The sequence below is a fragment of the Myxocyprinus asiaticus genome, chromosome 32 (genome assembly GCF_019703515.2).
Source record: "Myxocyprinus asiaticus isolate MX2 ecotype Aquarium Trade chromosome 32, UBuf_Myxa_2, whole genome shotgun sequence".
Classification (NCBI taxonomy): domain Eukaryota; kingdom Metazoa; phylum Chordata; class Actinopteri; order Cypriniformes; family Catostomidae; genus Myxocyprinus; species Myxocyprinus asiaticus.
Genome location: NC_059375.1, coordinates 6,127,575 through 6,146,108, shown reverse-complemented (window position 1 = coordinate 6,146,108; position 18,534 = coordinate 6,127,575). Strand labels below are relative to the sequence as shown.

At 43.1% G+C, this 18,534-nt stretch overlaps 1 protein-coding gene across 3 annotated transcripts in view; it reads left to right on the top strand.

The window, feature by feature from the left end:
- The window catches only part of LOC127422905 (receptor tyrosine-protein kinase erbB-2-like), a 163,217-nt gene that overhangs the window by 33,886 nt on the left and 110,797 nt on the right, over window positions 1-18,534 (top strand). For all 3 annotated transcript variants that reach the window (XM_051666741.1, XM_051666743.1, XM_051666742.1), the window contains one exon: window positions 3,038-3,189. In XM_051666741.1, the coding sequence (XP_051522701.1) occupies window positions 3,038-3,189 (152 nt within the window). The remainder of the gene's footprint in view (window positions 1-3,037; window positions 3,190-18,534) is intronic.

Below are 18,534 nucleotides of genomic sequence, written 5' to 3'. Positions count from 1 at the left end.
CAAAACACTGGCACCCCTCATGTTATAATATTGGGAGGAGATTTTAATCTTTTGATGGACTCAGTCCTTGATCATAGTGAAGCAAAAGTGTGCAAGCAACAGTGATGCTTCACAAGATGTGTACAAATCTTGGTCTTACAGATATTTGGAGACTTTTGAACCCATCTGGTAGGGACTATAAAAACATTTCTTCAGTCCATCAGATTTACTCTATAATAGATTATTTTTACATTCGGCGCTTCAGCTTTGCCTCGGCACTTTTAATATTCCCTTCCAATTCCACAAGTTCTTGTGCTTTGGATTTTTTGGTGAATGAGGCATACTGTATGATCCGGCCCCTAAGAACCGCCTTAAATGCCTCCCAAGCCATGCCGACAGAGGATATTGAGGTCTCCATATAAAGGGTATTTATATTTAGGTATTTAGGATATTGGTCTCCATATAAACATTGATTTCAGCCTTTAACATTTGTTGGAATTCAGGATTTTGCATAAGGGATACATTAAAGCACCAACTATATGATTTCCATTTCTCCATATGTGGCAACACCTCTAAACTCACCAGGGCGTGATCTGAGACTAAAATGTTTCCCATTGAGCAATCAACAACAGATGAAATGTTGGACTTAGATATATAAAATATCTATTCTAGAATAAATCTTATGGACTGATGAAAGAAAAATTATAGTCTGTACCAGATGGGTTCAAAAGTCCCCAAATATCTGTAAGACCAAGATTTTTACACATCCTGTGAAGCGTCAATGTTGTTTTATTGAGGGTTGCTAGCTGCTTGCAACATCCCTTCAAGATCTATAAAAAAGCCCTGATCATCAACGTTAGGTACATAAATATTAGCCAAAATAAGACTATGCCCCTGAATTTCTGCAAAAGCAATAATGACTCTTCCTAATTTATCTTTAATCTGTTTGAGACATTTGAATTGTAGATGCTTACTTATAAGTGTAATGACTCCCCTGCTCTTACTTGTGCCATCACTAAAGAAAACATGTCCACCCCATATCTTCCCAAATTTTTCAGCTTCCCGTGGGATAAGATGCATTTCTTGAAGAAACACTATATCATATTGCTTATGCTTAAGAAGAGCAATAACCTTCCCCTTTTTTATGGGGTACCCCAACCCATTCCCATTTCACATGGAGAGAGACAATCCACTCATATTAACATTTGACATTTTGACATAATAGAAAAAACAGATTGTGTGTCAAAAACTAAATTATAAAGACCACATTGTAACATTAGTGCAACAATCAAACCCCGAACTTCCCCCCGAACCAAACAAACTTAAAAAAGAAAAATGTGCGCATTAACCCCGCGCACTACAGCGCCAACTGGTGTCCATCCCTCTAAACTCAAACAGTCCAGGTACGCCTATGAGAGCCCCCGTGACAACTTTGCCATCGGATTGCTCAAGTCCGGTGTTTGTATAAAAATTTTGTGAGACAGAATTACACAACATAAGATAATTTATAAAACAAACTCCAGCCAATAGGCGGAATAAACACAAAGAACATGTAGATTCATCTACATAACTGTCCCAAAGGTGTGTTCCTCCACAAAACAAACTCCAGCTGCTAGGCGGAACTAGCACAAAAAAAAAAAAAAAGCTAAAGTTTCCTCGGACAGTCAAACAAACGTTCAGTTAGCCGGCCCTTTCGGCTGCTACATGAGTGCAACAAATGACCTAATCACTCCAATGACTTGTAAAAAATACTCCACAAAACAAACTCCAGCCAATAGGAGGCATAAGCACAAAGAACGTGCAGATTCATCCACACAACTATCCCGAAGTTGAGTGTTACTTCACAAAACAAACTCCAGCTGCTATACGGAACCTCGGACAGTCAAGTGAATATTCAGTGAGTCGGTCCATTGGCTGCAATGTAAGTACCACAAAATAACTTATTCCATTGACTTTATGAAGGACATCGCTTGCTGGGGACATGTGAATATTTTACAGCCATCCTTAGCATCTATTCTCAATTTGGCTGGGAACATCAGTGCAAAAGTGACCTTCCGTTGATGTAAGAGTTTCTTGCATTCCTTGAATCGATCACATTTTTCTCTTGTCAAATTCGAAAGTCTGGGAACAAGAAAATGCTGTGGTTCTTCTAAGAAAGCCTACCTTTACTCCTCGCCTCATGTAACATGAGATCTTTATCAGATATTCTCAGAAATTTGGCCAGAATTGATCGGGTCCTGTCTTCCTCAGTGGATAGCCGAGCCGGAACCCTGTGAGCTTGCTCGATTTCCAGCTTATGGCCTATTATGTCGAGCAGACTCGGAACGAATTCCTGTCCAGGAATTTCACCATATCCTGACCTTCTTCAGCCTCAGGAATTCCAACAATGCGGACGTTATTCTGCCGGCTTCAAATCCACCTTGGTCACTAGCGGATTAGCAGATAATTCCCTCTCTGTTGACTCCAGATAATCGATCCGTTTCTCGACATCACTCACTCTTGTAACCATCTCAGTGAAATTCGTCTCCATGGCAGTGATCGGTCGACGTATTACAGCAAGATCCTCCAAGTCAGCAATGACCATCGTCAGCAATGCTGACATGTTCAACATTTCTCGCCAAATTTCCCGCACTTCTCTGACCAAATCAGCTCCCTGGCTCATGGCCTGCTGCTCCGGGTTGTCAGCTTGAGCACGTAAGTGTCTTTTAATGTCTCCAGAGCCGGAGAATTTTGAATTCTTTGACGTATTGTCCTCCTAGAACAGTTATGGAACAGAGTGTATCGAATCTCACCGGTTTATGACATTAATAGTATTAAAACTAGCAAAGTGCGCAGAGCTCGCCATTCACACGTCTGATATTCACGTGGCGTCCCTGTTCCCCCACAAAATTCAGATTCAAATAATGTACTTTAGTCATTGTTCTAGCTTCATACAAAAGCAGTTTGAAAGTAGTTTGGGTCAGGTGCAATTTCTTAAAAAACATAATCTGTCAAAGATAAATTAGTCCATATAAATTTATATAGCCATGTTTATGTGTGTTTGTGTTTTGTTCTTTAGTATGTCTTGGGACAGATATGAAGCTGGCTTTACCCTCCAGTCTAGAGAATCATTATGAGATGCTCCGGCTGCTGTATACAGGCTGTCAGGTGGTTCATGGTAACCTGGAGATCACTCACCTGCAGGGCTCACCAGACCTCTCATTCCTGCAGGTAAGTGCCTGTCACTCATGTGCTTGTGTATGTCACTGTAGTGCTGTATATTTAAATGCAGATATAAACATTTGGAATGTTTCTGTGATGTGCATTTCTTGAATTTATTCATAAAAATTATTTTATTCACAAAATAGTTCCTCACACCTTTGTGGATTTTTCCGCTTTTTCTCCCAATTTGGAATGCCCAATTCCCAATGTGCTTTTAAGTCCTTGTGGTCGCATAGTGATTCGCCTCAGTCTAGGTGGCAGAGGATGAATCCCAGTTGCCTCTGCGTCTGAAACCATCAGCCCACGCATCTTATCACGTGGCTTGTTGAGTGCGTTGCCACGGAGACATAGCGCGTGTGGAGGCTTCACGCCATCCACTGCGGCAACCACACCCAACTCACTACACACCCCACAGAGAACGAACCACATTATAGCAACCACGAGGAGTTTAACCCATGTGACTCTACCCTCCCTAGCAACCGGGCCAATTTGGTTGCTTAGGAGACCTAGCTGGAGTCACTCAGCACGCCCTGGGTTTCGAACTAGCGAGCTAGCGAACTCCAGGGGTGGTAGCCAGCGTTTTTTCCCACTGAGCTACCCAGGCCCCCATGATTTTCTTTCTTTCATGGAACACAAAAGGAGAACTTGAAGAATGTTCACACTGCTCTCGTCATACAATGAATGTGAACTAAAAGTAGGGTGACCAGATTCCTGCTTGTGGAAAACGGGACAGCCCCCTCCCAGCAAAAATGAAATTGACGTATCCTTACCTAGGCACAGATCAATGCGAAGTAGAGGGTGCATCTGCATCTGTAACTGTTGTCACCTTGTACTTTTTGCTGGCAGCAATTTGTCTCAGTGCGCGCTTGTCTTTTATCATGAAATCCAGTCCAAAATTAAGATGTACGAGAGTCAAGATTTATCCGGTGTTCATCCTGTGTTCATTAATGATAACACATGCTCCACAGATGCAGATGTCCCAGACAGGCATAAAACAAACTCTACGACCTTGGCTAAGACTCTAACGTTGAAAAACATTTGTCAATCTCTCAGACATGGCCATCTTGTTCATGTTCCACTCAGTGATGCGACGATTGACAATGTTTTTTGCACAAGCCCACTTATCAAAGAAAGTGGTTTCATCAATCAATCTGGAGTAGAAGTGTTCGAGGCTGCTCTGAATGTCTTTCCACTCCACTCTGGGATGTCTCTTAATAGGGCCCACTCAAGTTTTTCTGTGTTCTCCAATGAGCGGCTCCAATTTTGAAGGTAATCCACCGTTGCTGAAGAAAAGTTTCTCACTGCACAAAAGAAATCATCTGCTCGCATGTCACCAGCTTCAACCAGGGCATCCAATTGCTTTATAATGTCAGAGGGTATGAATGATTCCTCCAGGCTGGCCTGCAAGTCTTTTCTCAGGTTATGAATGTGCAAAGCTATGGCCATGCACAACAGAATGATAAGCAAAAAGTCTTTCACTTGCGTGCACCTTGTAAGATTCTGAACTTAGCTTCACACAAAATCACTAACACTTGGTGTGGCACACTTACTTTGAACAGTATCCACATGCTATTTTTTTAATGAACATGCTGCGTGAGCTCCACAAATCTCACTTTACTAGGCTCTGTCTGTGACTCCTTTTTTAGAAATGTAAACTCTTTTTGAAGATCCTTATTAAATGTACATGCACGCTTCCTTGACATTTTTGCAGCCACAATTTCATCTGTGTGCTCTTTCAAACGGACTCTTCAATCAGTTCACTAACTGGACATCTATTGATAGGGGATTGTGATTGGATAGTTTAATCCAATCATGTACCTCAAATAACACGGTGTGATTTTATTGGTTTTACAAGCTGTATCCTTGGCTACCTTTGATTAGAATACTCATTAGAAGACTGACAAAGCCACATAGGCGATAGAGAAATTTTAAGAGAGGGGAAATACGGGATAAAACATGATTTTTCCGAATAAGTCAGGACACTAGAAAAAGTGCTTGAATACAGGACTGTCCTGGGAAAAACGAGACGTCTGGTCACCCTAACTAAAAGGGGAAAAAAGCACCATAAAAGTAGTTAATATTACTCATGCACTGAATTCTAAGACTTCTGAAGCCATATGATATCTTTGTATGAGGAACAGTGTCACACTATTGTTCTGTCTGTGTTGTGTTTCATTTTTTGTCTCTGTGAGAGTGCACGGCTTCGAGTTGTGGTTTCCCTGCTGTGCGCTCTTCGGTTGGTCTTGTGTTTCATGTTCGGTGCATGGTGTCTGGATCCTGACTCTCCTGTCTGGTTCAGTTTCAGTTCAGGTGTCAGCATCCGGACACTCATGCTCCATGCCTTGTTTTTTATTGGAGTGAGTGCATTGCTCGTATGTCATCTTGGTGGCATGCACTCACGTCAATTGCTTGTATCTGTCTCTCGTGACCGCGGGCTTCGTGTTGTGCTCGCTTTGCGCTGCGCATCCGGGTCATGAGCCATCTTCATGTTGTGCTGGGCTTCAGTCACTTCTGTCTTTATGTTGGTTTTATTTGTGGGCATACTCTCGCACAGGTGTCTTATCTAAATTTGTTGCCCGGTGCTTGCATCGCATGGTGTTGGCCTTGCAATGTACACTCAGGCTTTGTCTAGTTTGAGAGTGCATGGCATTGCTTTGTTGGCGTTGCCATGCATTCTCTCATCTTGTCTGTCGGTTGGCATGAGCGCATGTTGCCTTATTATTTTGGCCATATGCGCTCGTGCCATTCAGGTATTTGTGTTTTGTGAGAGCACGTGGCTTTGTTTTGTTTCTGTTTTGCCTCATGTCTCTCAGTCCTGCGTCATACCCCACCTCCTTGTTGCCCATTATCAGTTAATTTGTCTCACCTGCCCTGCCTATTAACCTGTTGATTCCTCTCCCTATTTTAGTCTTCTCATGTGTGCTGTCCTGTGCCAGTTCATCTTGTTCTCTCGTCTTGTCAGTCCCTTTCAGTTTTTTTGTCTTGATCCTTTTTATCCAGCCCACCCCATCTGTGTTCTTGCCATCCTGGACTGTGCTTTTCCCCTACGGGGTAGTTTGTGTTGGTTTTGTTTATTTTTGGTATTATTAAAATCTTTTTTGTTTCACTCTGCGTTTGGTTCCTGCCTCTGCTAATTGTGACAAACAGACTGAAAATCTTGTTGATAGCTGTGGTCACCTGCTTTCATTGTATGGACAAGAGCAGCTTAAACAATCTGCTAAAAATAACTCCTTTTGTGGTCCACAGAATAAAGAAAGTCATACAGGTTTCAAAAGACATGAGGGTGAAGAAATGATGATAGTTCACATAAAATTGAATATTCTATTTCTTTAATACAATTGTTTAATATTAATATTATTAAGCTATTTTTATTTGTTGCCAGTAGTGGTAGAAGTAGAAGGATTGTTGAAGATGTGCACAAATTGGTAAACCATGTGCTCTAAGTAAAATTCACTGATAATTTAATTGGGTACAATGGGGCAAAAGGCTCTGCGGGGTGAAAGGTCCTTTGATTTCATTTCCTCCTAAAACACTAAATAGCATCAAAAACTACCATACTACAGTACTTTCCTAAATACCTGTTTGTCACTATGAACTGCAAATTCTTCCTCTTCCATGAGATCATTGCGTATAATGTCTGAAAGTTGATTTAGTGGCAATTAAATCTAATATTTAAAGGTGCACTCAGTAACTTTTGGCTTTGTGCCATCTTGGGCTTACACTGACACCTAGCGGCTTGGATGCAGCATCATTTAAAATAAATAGCTTTCAGTTTCAGATGCCATTGTAGAAATTTAGTTTTCACCGTCAGCCATGATTACTTTAATCAATGAGTGAAAGTGTCAGATAACAGGACGGTTACTGAGATTACTGAATAGTTTTCGGCTGGTCATGTGATTCTAACATGCCAGCCCCCATGTGCAGACCCTCTCTCTGTATAATAAAACAGCTTTTATAAGGTTACTGACATGACTGGAGTCTTCATTTTAATGTGAGTGGTCATGGTTTCCTCCATATATTGCAAAATTACAATGAATGTCTTTAGGAGTTAAACTTTTTTAATGAGGAAAAAAGTACTGAGATTAAATACCTTTAATATTATTTTAAATGTTGCAAATTTATGTAGCTGATGAATATCCTGGAAATTATCACATTTATTTTGATACAAAAACGTATTTGTCATTTTCGATTTTGTTCAAGGTGACTATAACAAAAGGCCCCTATAAAACACATTGTATTTCTTAAGTGGGGGGAATAGATTCATTATGAAAAATGTTCAAAATGGGCTCACATTGACACAATGAGATTAATTAGTTTTTAGAAAAGGTTCATTTGTTGTTAAGATGTAATGAAATGTCAAATGTGACTGAAATGAACAAGAAATTATGCACCCTTTTCTGAAGTAGTTATTTTGAGTAAGCTTTATCTTAATTTGTTACAAAAAAAAAAAAAGCATCTTGTTGTATTGTTGTATTGGCATAAGCTGACAAATTGTGCCCTATCACTATTGCCCTGGTATGTACACTACAGGTGCATCTCAATAAATTAGAATGTCGTGGAAAAGTTCATTTATTTCAGTAATTCAACTCAAATTGTGAAACTCGTGTATTAAATAAATTCAGTGCACACAGACTGAAGTAGTTTAAGTCTTTGGTTCTTTTAATTGTGATGATTTTGGCTCACATTTAACAAAAACCCACCAATTCACTATCTCAACAAATTAGAATATGGTGACATGCCAATCAGCTAATCAACTCAAAACACCTGCAAAGGTTTCCTGAGCCTTCAAAATGGTCTCTCAGTTTGGTTCACTAGGCTACACAATCATGGGGAAGACTGCTGATCTGACAGTTGTCCAGAAGACAATCATTGACACCCTTCACAAGGAGGGTAAGCCACAAACATTCATTGCCAAAGAAGCTGGCTGTTCACAGAGTGCTGTATCCAAGCATGTTAACAGAAAGTTGAGTGGAAGGAAAAAGTGTGGAAGAAAAAGATGCACAACCAACCGAGAGAACCGCAGCCTTATGAGTATTGTCAAGCAAAATCGATTCAAGAATTTGGGTGAACTTCACAAGGAATGGACTGAGGCTGGGGTCAAGGCATCAAGAGCCACCACACACAGACGTGGCAAGGAATTTGGCTACAGTTGTCGTATTCCTCTTGTTAAGCCACTCCTGAACCACAGACAACGTCAGAGGCGTCTTACCTGGGCTAAGGAGAAGAAGAACTGGACTGTTGCCCAGTGGTCCAAAGTCCTCTTTTCAGATGAGAGCAAGTTTTGTATTTCATTTGGAAACCAAGGTCCTAGAGTCTGGAGGAAGGGTGGAGAAGCTCATAGCCCAATTGCTTGAAGTCCAGTGTTAAGTTTCCACAGTCTGTGATGATTTGGGGTGCAATGTCATCTGCTGGTGTTGGTCCATTGTGTTTTTTGAAAACCAAAGTCACTGCACCCGTTTATCAAGAAATTTTGGAGCACTTCATGCTTCCTTCTGCTGACCAGCTTTTTAAAGATGCTGATTTCATTTTCCAGCAGGATTTGGCACCTGCCCACACTGCCAAAAGCACCAAAAGTTGGTTAAATGACCATGGTGTTGGTGTGCTTGACTGGCCAGCAAACTCACCAGAACTGAACACGTAGATTCTCTATGGGGTATTGTCAAGAGGAAAATGAGAAACAAGAGACCAAAAAAATGCAGATGAGCTGAAGGCCACTGTCAAAGAAACCTGGGCTTCCATGCCACCTCAGCAGTGCCACAAACTGATCACCTCCATGCCACGTCGAATTGAGGCAGTAATTAAAGCAAAAGGAGCCCCTACCAAGTATTGAGTACATATACAGTAAATGAACATACTTTCCAGAAGGCCAACAATTCACTAAAAACAGAATCATCACAATTAAAAGAACCAAAGACTTAAACTACTTCAGTCTGTGTGCACTGAATTTATTTAATACACGAGTTTCACAATTTGAGTTGAATTACTGAAATAAATGAACTTTTCCACGACATTCTAATTTATTGAGATGCACTGGTATATCACTATGACCCCACCCGAGGGGCCTTTTACCCCAAGTGAGGGAACCACCTTTTTTTTTTTTTAAACTAATTGTATTCAAAACAACCTTCTGATGTTAGTTATTTTCACTCAAATTATGATGCTCCATCAATATTCAATAAAAATAAATGTATTTCTTAAATCTTGAGATAGTTTGTGACCAGAAAAAGGTGCCTAAGGTGTGCCTTCAGCCCCGTTGTACCCTATTTATGAAAAAAAAACAAAAAAATTGTTTGAGTTTACTACACACTCAATCAGGATTTTTTTTTTTTTTTTTTAAAGATAGTTGTGGTCCTGGATGCTGAATGGTCATTCCAGCTGTGTTAAAAATACACAGTCTAGTAACAGAAATTCATCTAGCTACAGTGTATATTACTGTGCAGTAACAATAGAGGCGAGGGGTGTCTAGGATTTGACAACATCACAGGCTGAGGCCAAACTATTAGGGGTATCCACCCCATCCCCCACACCACCCCACAAATTACTGTTATTATAAGCTATGAATGCATAGAAATAAACATACAAACCCAAAAAATTACAAGAATTTTAGGCTGTTCCACATACAAGGGTCATTTCTAGCCTTTCATGATTCACCCATGAAATGAAATAGTACACTTACCAACCACTTTATTGGGTACACTTGTACACCTACTTATTCATGTGATTATCTAATCAGCCAATCATGTGGCAACAGTGCAATGCATAAAATCATGCAGATATGGGACCTTCTGTTAATGTTCACATCAACCATCAGAATGGGGAAAAAGTGTGATCTCAGTGATTTCAACCGTGGCATGATGGTTGGTGCCAGATGGGCTGGTTTGAGTATTTCTGTAACTGCTGATCTCCTGGGATTTTCACGCATAACAGTCTCTAGAGTTTACACAGAATGGTGCCAGAAACAAAAAAACATCCAGTGAGTGGCAGTTCTGTGGACAGAAATTCCTTGTTGATGAGAAAGGGTCAATGGAGAATGGCCAGACTAGTTTGAGCTGACAGAAAGGCTACAGTAACTCAGATAACCCCTCTGTACAATTGTGTTACAAAGATGTTGGGTTATTTTTTCAACCCAAATGCTGGGTTGGGCCTTTTGGGTCATTTTATTGGGTTATTTTCTCTCTGTTGGGTAGTTTTGGGTAGTTTTTGTGTAACCCAGCCGCTGGGTTAGTGGCTGGGTATTTTTCACTGACAGTTGAAACTATACACCCCTCCCCCCACCACGATGTGACAACCCAGTGGTGGCATCAGAACAGCCCAGCTGATGAGTTACCTGACGTGGGCTTTTTGGATTGTCTCCAGGAGTGAGCAGTTCTCAGCGTGGACAAATTGTAGGATTTGTTTGGTGAAATAAGGTTTTTGTCAGTGTTTTTATCTAGAATATCATTACTGTACACCAGGAAATGCAAAGATACCATTCCATAATCAGAACTGGACAGCTCATATGACATCAGCTGTTTTTAGATGTCATGCTAGCTTCGTGAGCTTTGGCTTTGCTAGCCTGTATTGCCCACTGGATGCTGAATAGGTTAATTTTCTTTTTTCTGAATCTCTTTTCGGCGAAATTTGCCATTTTGAATCCAAAATATATCACCTACATGATTCATTTAGTTCATACCCTGTATCACCCTGCCTACACCAAACTCGAGCAGTGCATCGCTGATACGAAGGCAGTTTCACAATACTCGCGTCACGGGCTTCAGGGGTTCAATTCACGCAAGCGCCATGCGGGGCATCGTCCATCACATGAAAGCGTTGGTGTGCACGGTAAACATTGAAATGTATTTCAGTTTAGAGTAGAAAAAGTCAGGGAAAAAAATAAGGTAACTATCGAATATCGAGTCAAAGCCTGAGTTTTTCTTTGTACTTTAAAGCCATCACCAGTTAGGCAAATACTTGTGTGCAGGGCTCGAGTTGAGGGGGGATGCGAGGGGATGCCATCCCTTTTGTTGCAAGAAATACCAAAAACCAGCCCCCTTGTAAAACCACCATCCCCCCTTACCATCCCCTTTAGATCAATTATGTCATGTAAAGTAAAATATTTAATTCTCTACGTTTGATAAATAACAGATAATGGCAATTAGCCAATCATAATTAGATTTCAACATGGTTGGGGTTGCCTGATTTCAAAAGGTGAAATCCCCAAATCAGATCTTTTCACTTGCAGTTTGGAAATATTATGCAAGTGTCACGCTTTAGTTGTACAATCTGGCAACCTTGAGCATGAGAGCTCTCTCTCCACTGTGAAAAGGCACCGTTTTTTTAAAACACCGGCAGCAGGTATGTCGGAGTTTAGCGAAGGGTTGACTTGTTCTTTCTAGTGTTCACATGAAACCTACACCACTGAAGGTAATGCATGTTTTCAAAAGTTTTGCTGACTTTCAAAAATGCCCAAGAGAACAGTTGAGGAAATATTTTCGTCGTTTTGCATGAACCGCACGTTTGAGATCTCCCCAGAGTGGCTCGATGATATTAAGGTCAGGAGACTGTGATGGCCACTCCAGAACCTTCACCTTTTTCTGCTGTAACCACTGGAGGGTCAACTTGGCCTTGTGCTTAGGGTCATTGTCATGCTGGAAAGTCCAAGAGCATCCCATGCACAGCTTTCGTGCAGAAGAATGCAAATTGTCTGTCAGTATTTTCTGATAACATGCTGCATTCATCTTGCCATCAATTTTCACAAGCTTCCCTGTGCCTTTAGAGCTCACACACCCGCAAAACATCAGTGAGACTTGTTGACCCCTCTCCAATCATAGCGCTTATGGTTGTGACCATAAAGTTCTATTTTGGTCTTGTCACTCCAAATTACAATGTGCCAGAAGCTGTGAGGCGTGTCAAGATGTTGTCGAGCATATTGTATCCAGGCTTTTTTGTGGCATTGGCGCAGTAAAGGCTTCTTTCTGGCAGCTCGACCATGCAGCTCATTTTTGTTCAAGTATCGTCATATTGTGCTCATAGAAACAACCACACCATCTTTTTCCAGAGCAGCCTGTATTTCTCCTGAGGTTACCTGTGGGTTTTTCTTTGTATCCCAAACAATTCTTCTGGCAGTTGTGGCTGAAATCTTTCTTGGTCTATCTGACCTTGGCTTGGTAAAAAAGAGATCCCCGAATTGTCCACTTCTTAATAAGTGATTGAACAGTACTGACTGGCATTTTCAAGGCTTTGGATATCTTTTTATATCCTTTTCCATATTTATACATTTCCATAACCTCGTTACGCAGGTCTTTTGACAGTTCTTTTCTGCTCACCATGGCTCAGTATCTAGCCTGCTCAGTGCATCCACGTGAGAGCTAACAAACTCATTGACTATTTATACACAGGCACTAATTGTAATTTAATAAGCCACAGGTGTAACCTTTAATCGCCATTTAAACCTGTGTGTGTCACCTTGTGTGTCTGTAAGAAGGCCAAACATTCAAGGGTATGTAAACTTTTGATCTGGGCCATTTGGGTGATTTCTGTTATCATTATGATTTAAAAAGGAGCCAAACAACTATGTGATAATAAATGGCTTCATATGATCACTATGCTTAAATAAAAGATTTTTGCATGATCAGTCATATTTTCAAAATCAATGCCAAAATTTCACAATTTCTGCCAGGGTATGCAAACTTTTGAGCACAACTGTATTTTTAACTCAAACAGTTTTCTGGGTTTCGCCCATAAAACGCTTTTGTGTGTAGAACAACTTTTTGCACCAATGTTTAAGCATCCTTCATAGAAACAGCCCAAACATCTGTTACTAGTTCGGTTACTGGAGTAGAAAAAAAATTGTGTGTGTGACAGTGAGTGAACGATCTAGAGCAAACCTTTTTCATGACCATAACATGGATTATATTCACAAAATTAATCATAAAATACAATAACAGACAGTAGCAGGTACATATTATGGCCATGTGTAAGAGTAGTTTTTTTGTCCAGATCTATTAAATTAAAAATACATAAAAAATGCAAAACATTTACTTGAATACACCTCTTCTATGATGAGCATATTTTCCATTTCTGAGTTTGAAGCACTGATATATAATATAAAACTGGTTTGCTCATGACATCAAATAAGTGAAGCCACTGTGTCGCCATATTACTATGCCCAAACATTCCAATGTCCCTGTTGACTTAATAGGAAATCCTCTCATTTCAGCGAGTAAACATTAGTCATTCAATCACCGATTTTATATCTAAAATCTGCATTACATCCCTAAAACACAAACATGTAATTATTTATTTATTTAAAGGAAATTTTCCTGGTTCTTGAAAGCCCGAGCGAGATATGTGGATCTATATCAAACAGTATCCACCACTTACAAACTTCCTCAGTGAACAGATCAGCTGAATGTAAACAAGTTCACTGAAACTGAGGTAAGATACAAACTTATGGTTACACCACATTATATTTGTAAAGTTTTAAATGTTTTCTAGAAAATACTATAAAAGGTTTTCAAACATTTCTGAAACAAAATTGGACACAAAGATTCATTTTTTTTAACAACTCAGACAACCTTATTTGTCAAGGATCCATAAGCATTAGCTCCGTAGGTCCATACAATGCAACTGAATGGTGACCAAAACTTTGAAGCTCCAAACAGCACATAAATGCTGCATAAAAGTAATCCACATGGTTCCAGTGGTTAAATTACTGTGAAAGTGAGAAAAAGTGAGAAACACATCAATATTTAAGGCTAGCTGAGGATGCTGTGGGCCTACCATCTGTGTACATCAGCAGAAATTTAGATTCATCAGACCAGGCTATGTTTTTCCAGTCTTAAACTGTCTAGTTTTGGTGAGCCTGTGCTTTCTGTTCTTGGCTGACAGAAGTGGAACCCGATGTGGTCTTCTGCTGTTGTAGCCCATTCACATGTTGTGCATTCTGAGATGCTATTCTGCTCACTACAGTTGTTCAGAGGGGTTATCTGAGATACCATAGCCTGTCTATAAGCTCAAACCAGCCTTTCTCATCAACAAGGCATTTCCGTCCATAGAACTGCTGCTCACTGGATGTTTTTGTTTTTTGGCAGCATTCTGAGTAAACTCTGTTGTGTTTGAAAATCCCAGGAGATCAACAGTTACAAAAATACTCAAACCAGTCCATCTGGCACAAAAAATAATGCTACAGTCGAAATCACTGAGATCACATTTTTCCCAATTCTGATGGTTGATGTGAACATTAACTGAAGCTCCTGACCCGTATCTGCATGATTTTATGCATTGCACTGCTGTCACACGATTGGCTGATTAGATGATTGCACGAATAAGTAGGTGTACAGGTGTACCTAATAAAGTGGTCAGTGAGTGTATATTTTAACATATACCATGGTATTTAGATAATAAGTTGTATGATGTATCATCTCTTGGAAACTTTCAAATTCAACAGAAATTGTTTTTTCTTAAGGTGCTATTTGAAATCAAACTAAATTTAATTATCACCTTATTTCTATAGGACTAGTTATAATATTCTGAATGTACCTATAATTAGACCACTTTACTGAGTTAAGACTGTGTTGGTGAAAATGTTTGTTTTATACTCCATAGTTTTCCTTTCATCAGACACTTAATGATAATCTGTAGGAATATCTGAAGGCAACAAGGCCAGTATATTTTCTAATATTAAACATCATAACATTTTTGTCAAAATACGTCATGGTTACTTGTGTAAACTCCGTTCCCTGATGGAGGGAACGAGACGTTGTGTCGATGTAGTGACACTAGGGGTCACTCTTGGGAGCCCGAGACACCTCTGGTCTTTGATAAAAGGCCAATGAAAATTGGCGAGTGAAATTTGCATGCCACTCCTCCGGACATATGGGTATAAAAGGAGCTGGTATGCAACCACTCATTCAGGTTTTATGCTGAGGAGCCGATTTAAGGTCCAGCCATTTCAGCGGGTAGTTCAGCGTTGTGGCAGGAGGGACACAACGTGTTGTTCCCTCCATCAGGGAATGGAGGTTACACAAGTAACCATGACGTTCCCTATCTGTCACTCACTCGATGTTGTGTCGATGTAGTAACACTAGGGGTCCCTATACGAAATGCCACAATTGGCTGAACTGTGTTACGTGAACTGGTGGTGTGTGGTGGGCAGACTACTGTGTGCCTCATAGCCAGCACGCCAGGTCAACACGTAACCTCCCCTTCGGCAGGTGTCGTGGAGCTGTTGGGCAAAGGCAAACGGGCGGTTGGAGCTCTCCAGCTTCAGGTTCCGGAAGAGTTGACGATTCTTCTCCGGACTCTGCCCAACTCGTTGTAGGATGGCTTTTTTCAAATCTCCGTAAGCCAGGAAGCTCATTGCCGGCAGTTGTTGAGCCGCGAGCTGGGCTTCCCCGGACAACAGTGGAATAAGTCGGGCCGCCCATTGGCCAAGCGGCCACCCTCAGATCTCGGCGGTGCGTTCAAACAAGTCGAGGAATGCCTTGAGGTCGTCATCCCCATCTTCTGTAACACAGGCGGGGGCAACGGCATGTGGATGTCTGGGGTCGTGGCTGGGGACACCTCCTGGCTGAGGAGGCTTCGGATCGCCTCTGCTTGAGTATGTAGGAGTTCCACAAACCGGAGATCCTGATCTTGCCGGAGCTCAAGCAGGGTTTGCTGGTGGTTCTGATCTAAGCCAGCGAGGGCTTGGAGGATCTCAGCCAACTGGGAGGACTCTACGGGGCGACTTCCGTCCATCTTCAAACTACTCCCGGGTTTTCGGCACCAATGGAAGGAGGAGGCAAGAAGCAAGGTTTCCTGGTTCAGGTATACGTTTAATTGAGCACCCTGTCGCTTACAGTTCCACACACTTAACAGTTTCACAAACAAATAGTTCCTTAGGTCGTGTCACTTCATTACATCAATTGCATAGCATATCACGCCGTGGCCTTTCTTGTGCCAATCTCTCTCTCACCGCGTCTACTGGTGGTGTGGCTCTTTTATGCCGCTCTCCCCATGCTCACCAAAATTAGAGACAGGTGTTAGACATAATTTAGCTCAGGTGTAAGTGCCCTTACCGCTTTCTCTCTCTCCGGAGAGATGCTTGACCACGCCCCCCACTGCCACAGGGGATTATCCGACTGGGCCGCCAGGTCTAGTCGGGGGGTGTCCCTCCCAAGGGGAAGACACAGCAGAGACCACACCTCACCCAAAGAGGGGGGGGTATTTAAGTGGAAGGATACGTCACATGGTCTTTCCAACCATGTGGAGAGTCTTCAAGGTAAATCCTGCCCAATGGGGGAGGAGTTACTACAAACATGGAGACTGTGGCATAGGGGCCTCCGCCCAAGGAAGACGCAGTTTGCGAAAAAGGGAAACGAACTAGCGGAAGATATTTATCGCATGGGGTTAGCCTTACAGGGAACCGCCACATGCGGAACACCTACCCCAGACCAGGACTCTTAGCACGTGTACTGGGCCGGCAGCGAATCTCTCCGAAAACTCGACTGCCACAGGGCTCGGAGGAAGTCAACCAGGGAACAAACTTGTGAACACTACTGGGAATTAATGGCACACGTCTTCAGCTCAAAAAGAGGTGGAAGGCGCTATGTGCAAGTGATACACCCGGCCGGATTTCCTGGGCTTATCCACTTGTGTTGCGTGCCACTACCTGGGACGAAACCGGTTCCACCCGGAGGTTGTAGAACCTTGCAAAGGTGTTGGGTGTTGCCCAGCCCGCTGCTCTGCAAATGTCTGTTAGAGAGGCACCCCTGGCCAGGGCCCAGGAAGCCGCTACACCCCTGGTAGAATGGGCTCATAGCCCTACCGGGGGCGACATGTCCTGGGCGTGATATGCCATAGTTATGGCGTCAATGAGCCAGTGGGCGAACCTCTGCTTGGAGACAGCGCTTCCTTTCTGCTGTGCACCAAAGCAGACAAAGAGCTGCTCAGAGATTCTAAAGCTCTGCGTGTGATCCAAATAGATGCGTAAAGCACGCACCGGACACAGCAACGACAGGGCTGGGTCTGCCTCTTCCTGGGGCAGTGCTTGCAGGTTCACCACCTGGTCCCTAAAAGGGGTGGTGGGAACCTTGGGCACATAGCCCGGTCGGGGTCTCAGGATCACGTGAGAGTAACCCGGACCGAACTCCAGGCACGTTTTACTGACAGAGAATGCTTGCAGGTCTCCTACTCTCTTGATGGAAGTGAGCGCAGTCAGGAGGGCTGTCTTCAAGGAGAGTGCCTTAAGCTCGGCTCACTGCAAAGTCTCAAAGGAGGTTGTCTGTAGACCCTGAAGAACTACAGAGAGGTCCCATGAGGGAACGATGCACGGTCTGGAGGGATTCAGCCTCCTGGAGCCTCTTAGGAACCTGATGATCAGGTCGTGCTTCCCTAAGAACTTACGGTCAACTGTGTCATGGTGTGCTACTATGGCGGCAACGTACACCTTCAAGGTGGAAGGGGACAGCCTCCTTTCCAACTTCTCCTGCAGGAAGGAAAGCACTGATCCGACTGCGCATCTCTGGGGGTCTTTCCGTCGGGAAGAACACCACTTAGCTAACAGACACCACTTAAAGGCATACAGGCGCCTCATAGAGGGGGCCCTAGCCTGAGTGATCATGTCTACCACCGCTTAGGTCTTCCGCGTCCCGTCCAGGGGCCAGACATGGAGATTCCAGAGGTCTGGTCGCAGATGCCAGAGGGTGCCCCGTCCCTGAGAAAGAAGGTCCTTCCTCAGGGGAATTCGCCAGGGGGGAGCTGTCGCGAGGAGTGTGAGGTCCGAGAACCACGTCTGGGTGGGCCAGTAGGGTGCTACCAGGACGACCTGCTCCTCGTCCTCCCTGATCTTGCACAGGGTCTGTGCAAGTAGGCTTACTGGGGGAAACGCATATTTGCATAGGCCAGAGGGCCAGCTGTGTGCCAGTGCATCTATGCCGAGGGGAGCCTCGGTGAGGGCGTGCCAGAGCAGGCATTGGGAGGATTCTTGGGAGGCGAACAGGTCCACCTGTGCTCGTCCGAATCGACTCCAAATCAGCTGGACCACCTGAGGATGCTCATCCACTCTCCCCTGAGGGTAACTTGCCGTGACAGCGCGTCCGCTGTAGTGTTGAGGTTGCCCGGGATGTGAGTGGCTTGCAGCGACTTGAAGTGCTGCTGACTCCAGAGGAGGAGACGGCGGGCGAGTTGTGACATACAACGAGAGCGCAGACCGCCTTGGCGGTTGACATATGCTACCATTGCCGTGTTGTCTGTCCGAACTAACACGTGCTTGCCCTGGATCAACAGCCGGAGCCTCCACAGGGCGAGCAGACAACTCGAGGCAGTTGATGTGCCAATGCAGCTGCGGACCCGTCCAGAGGCCGGCGACTGCGTGCCCGTTGCAAACAGTGC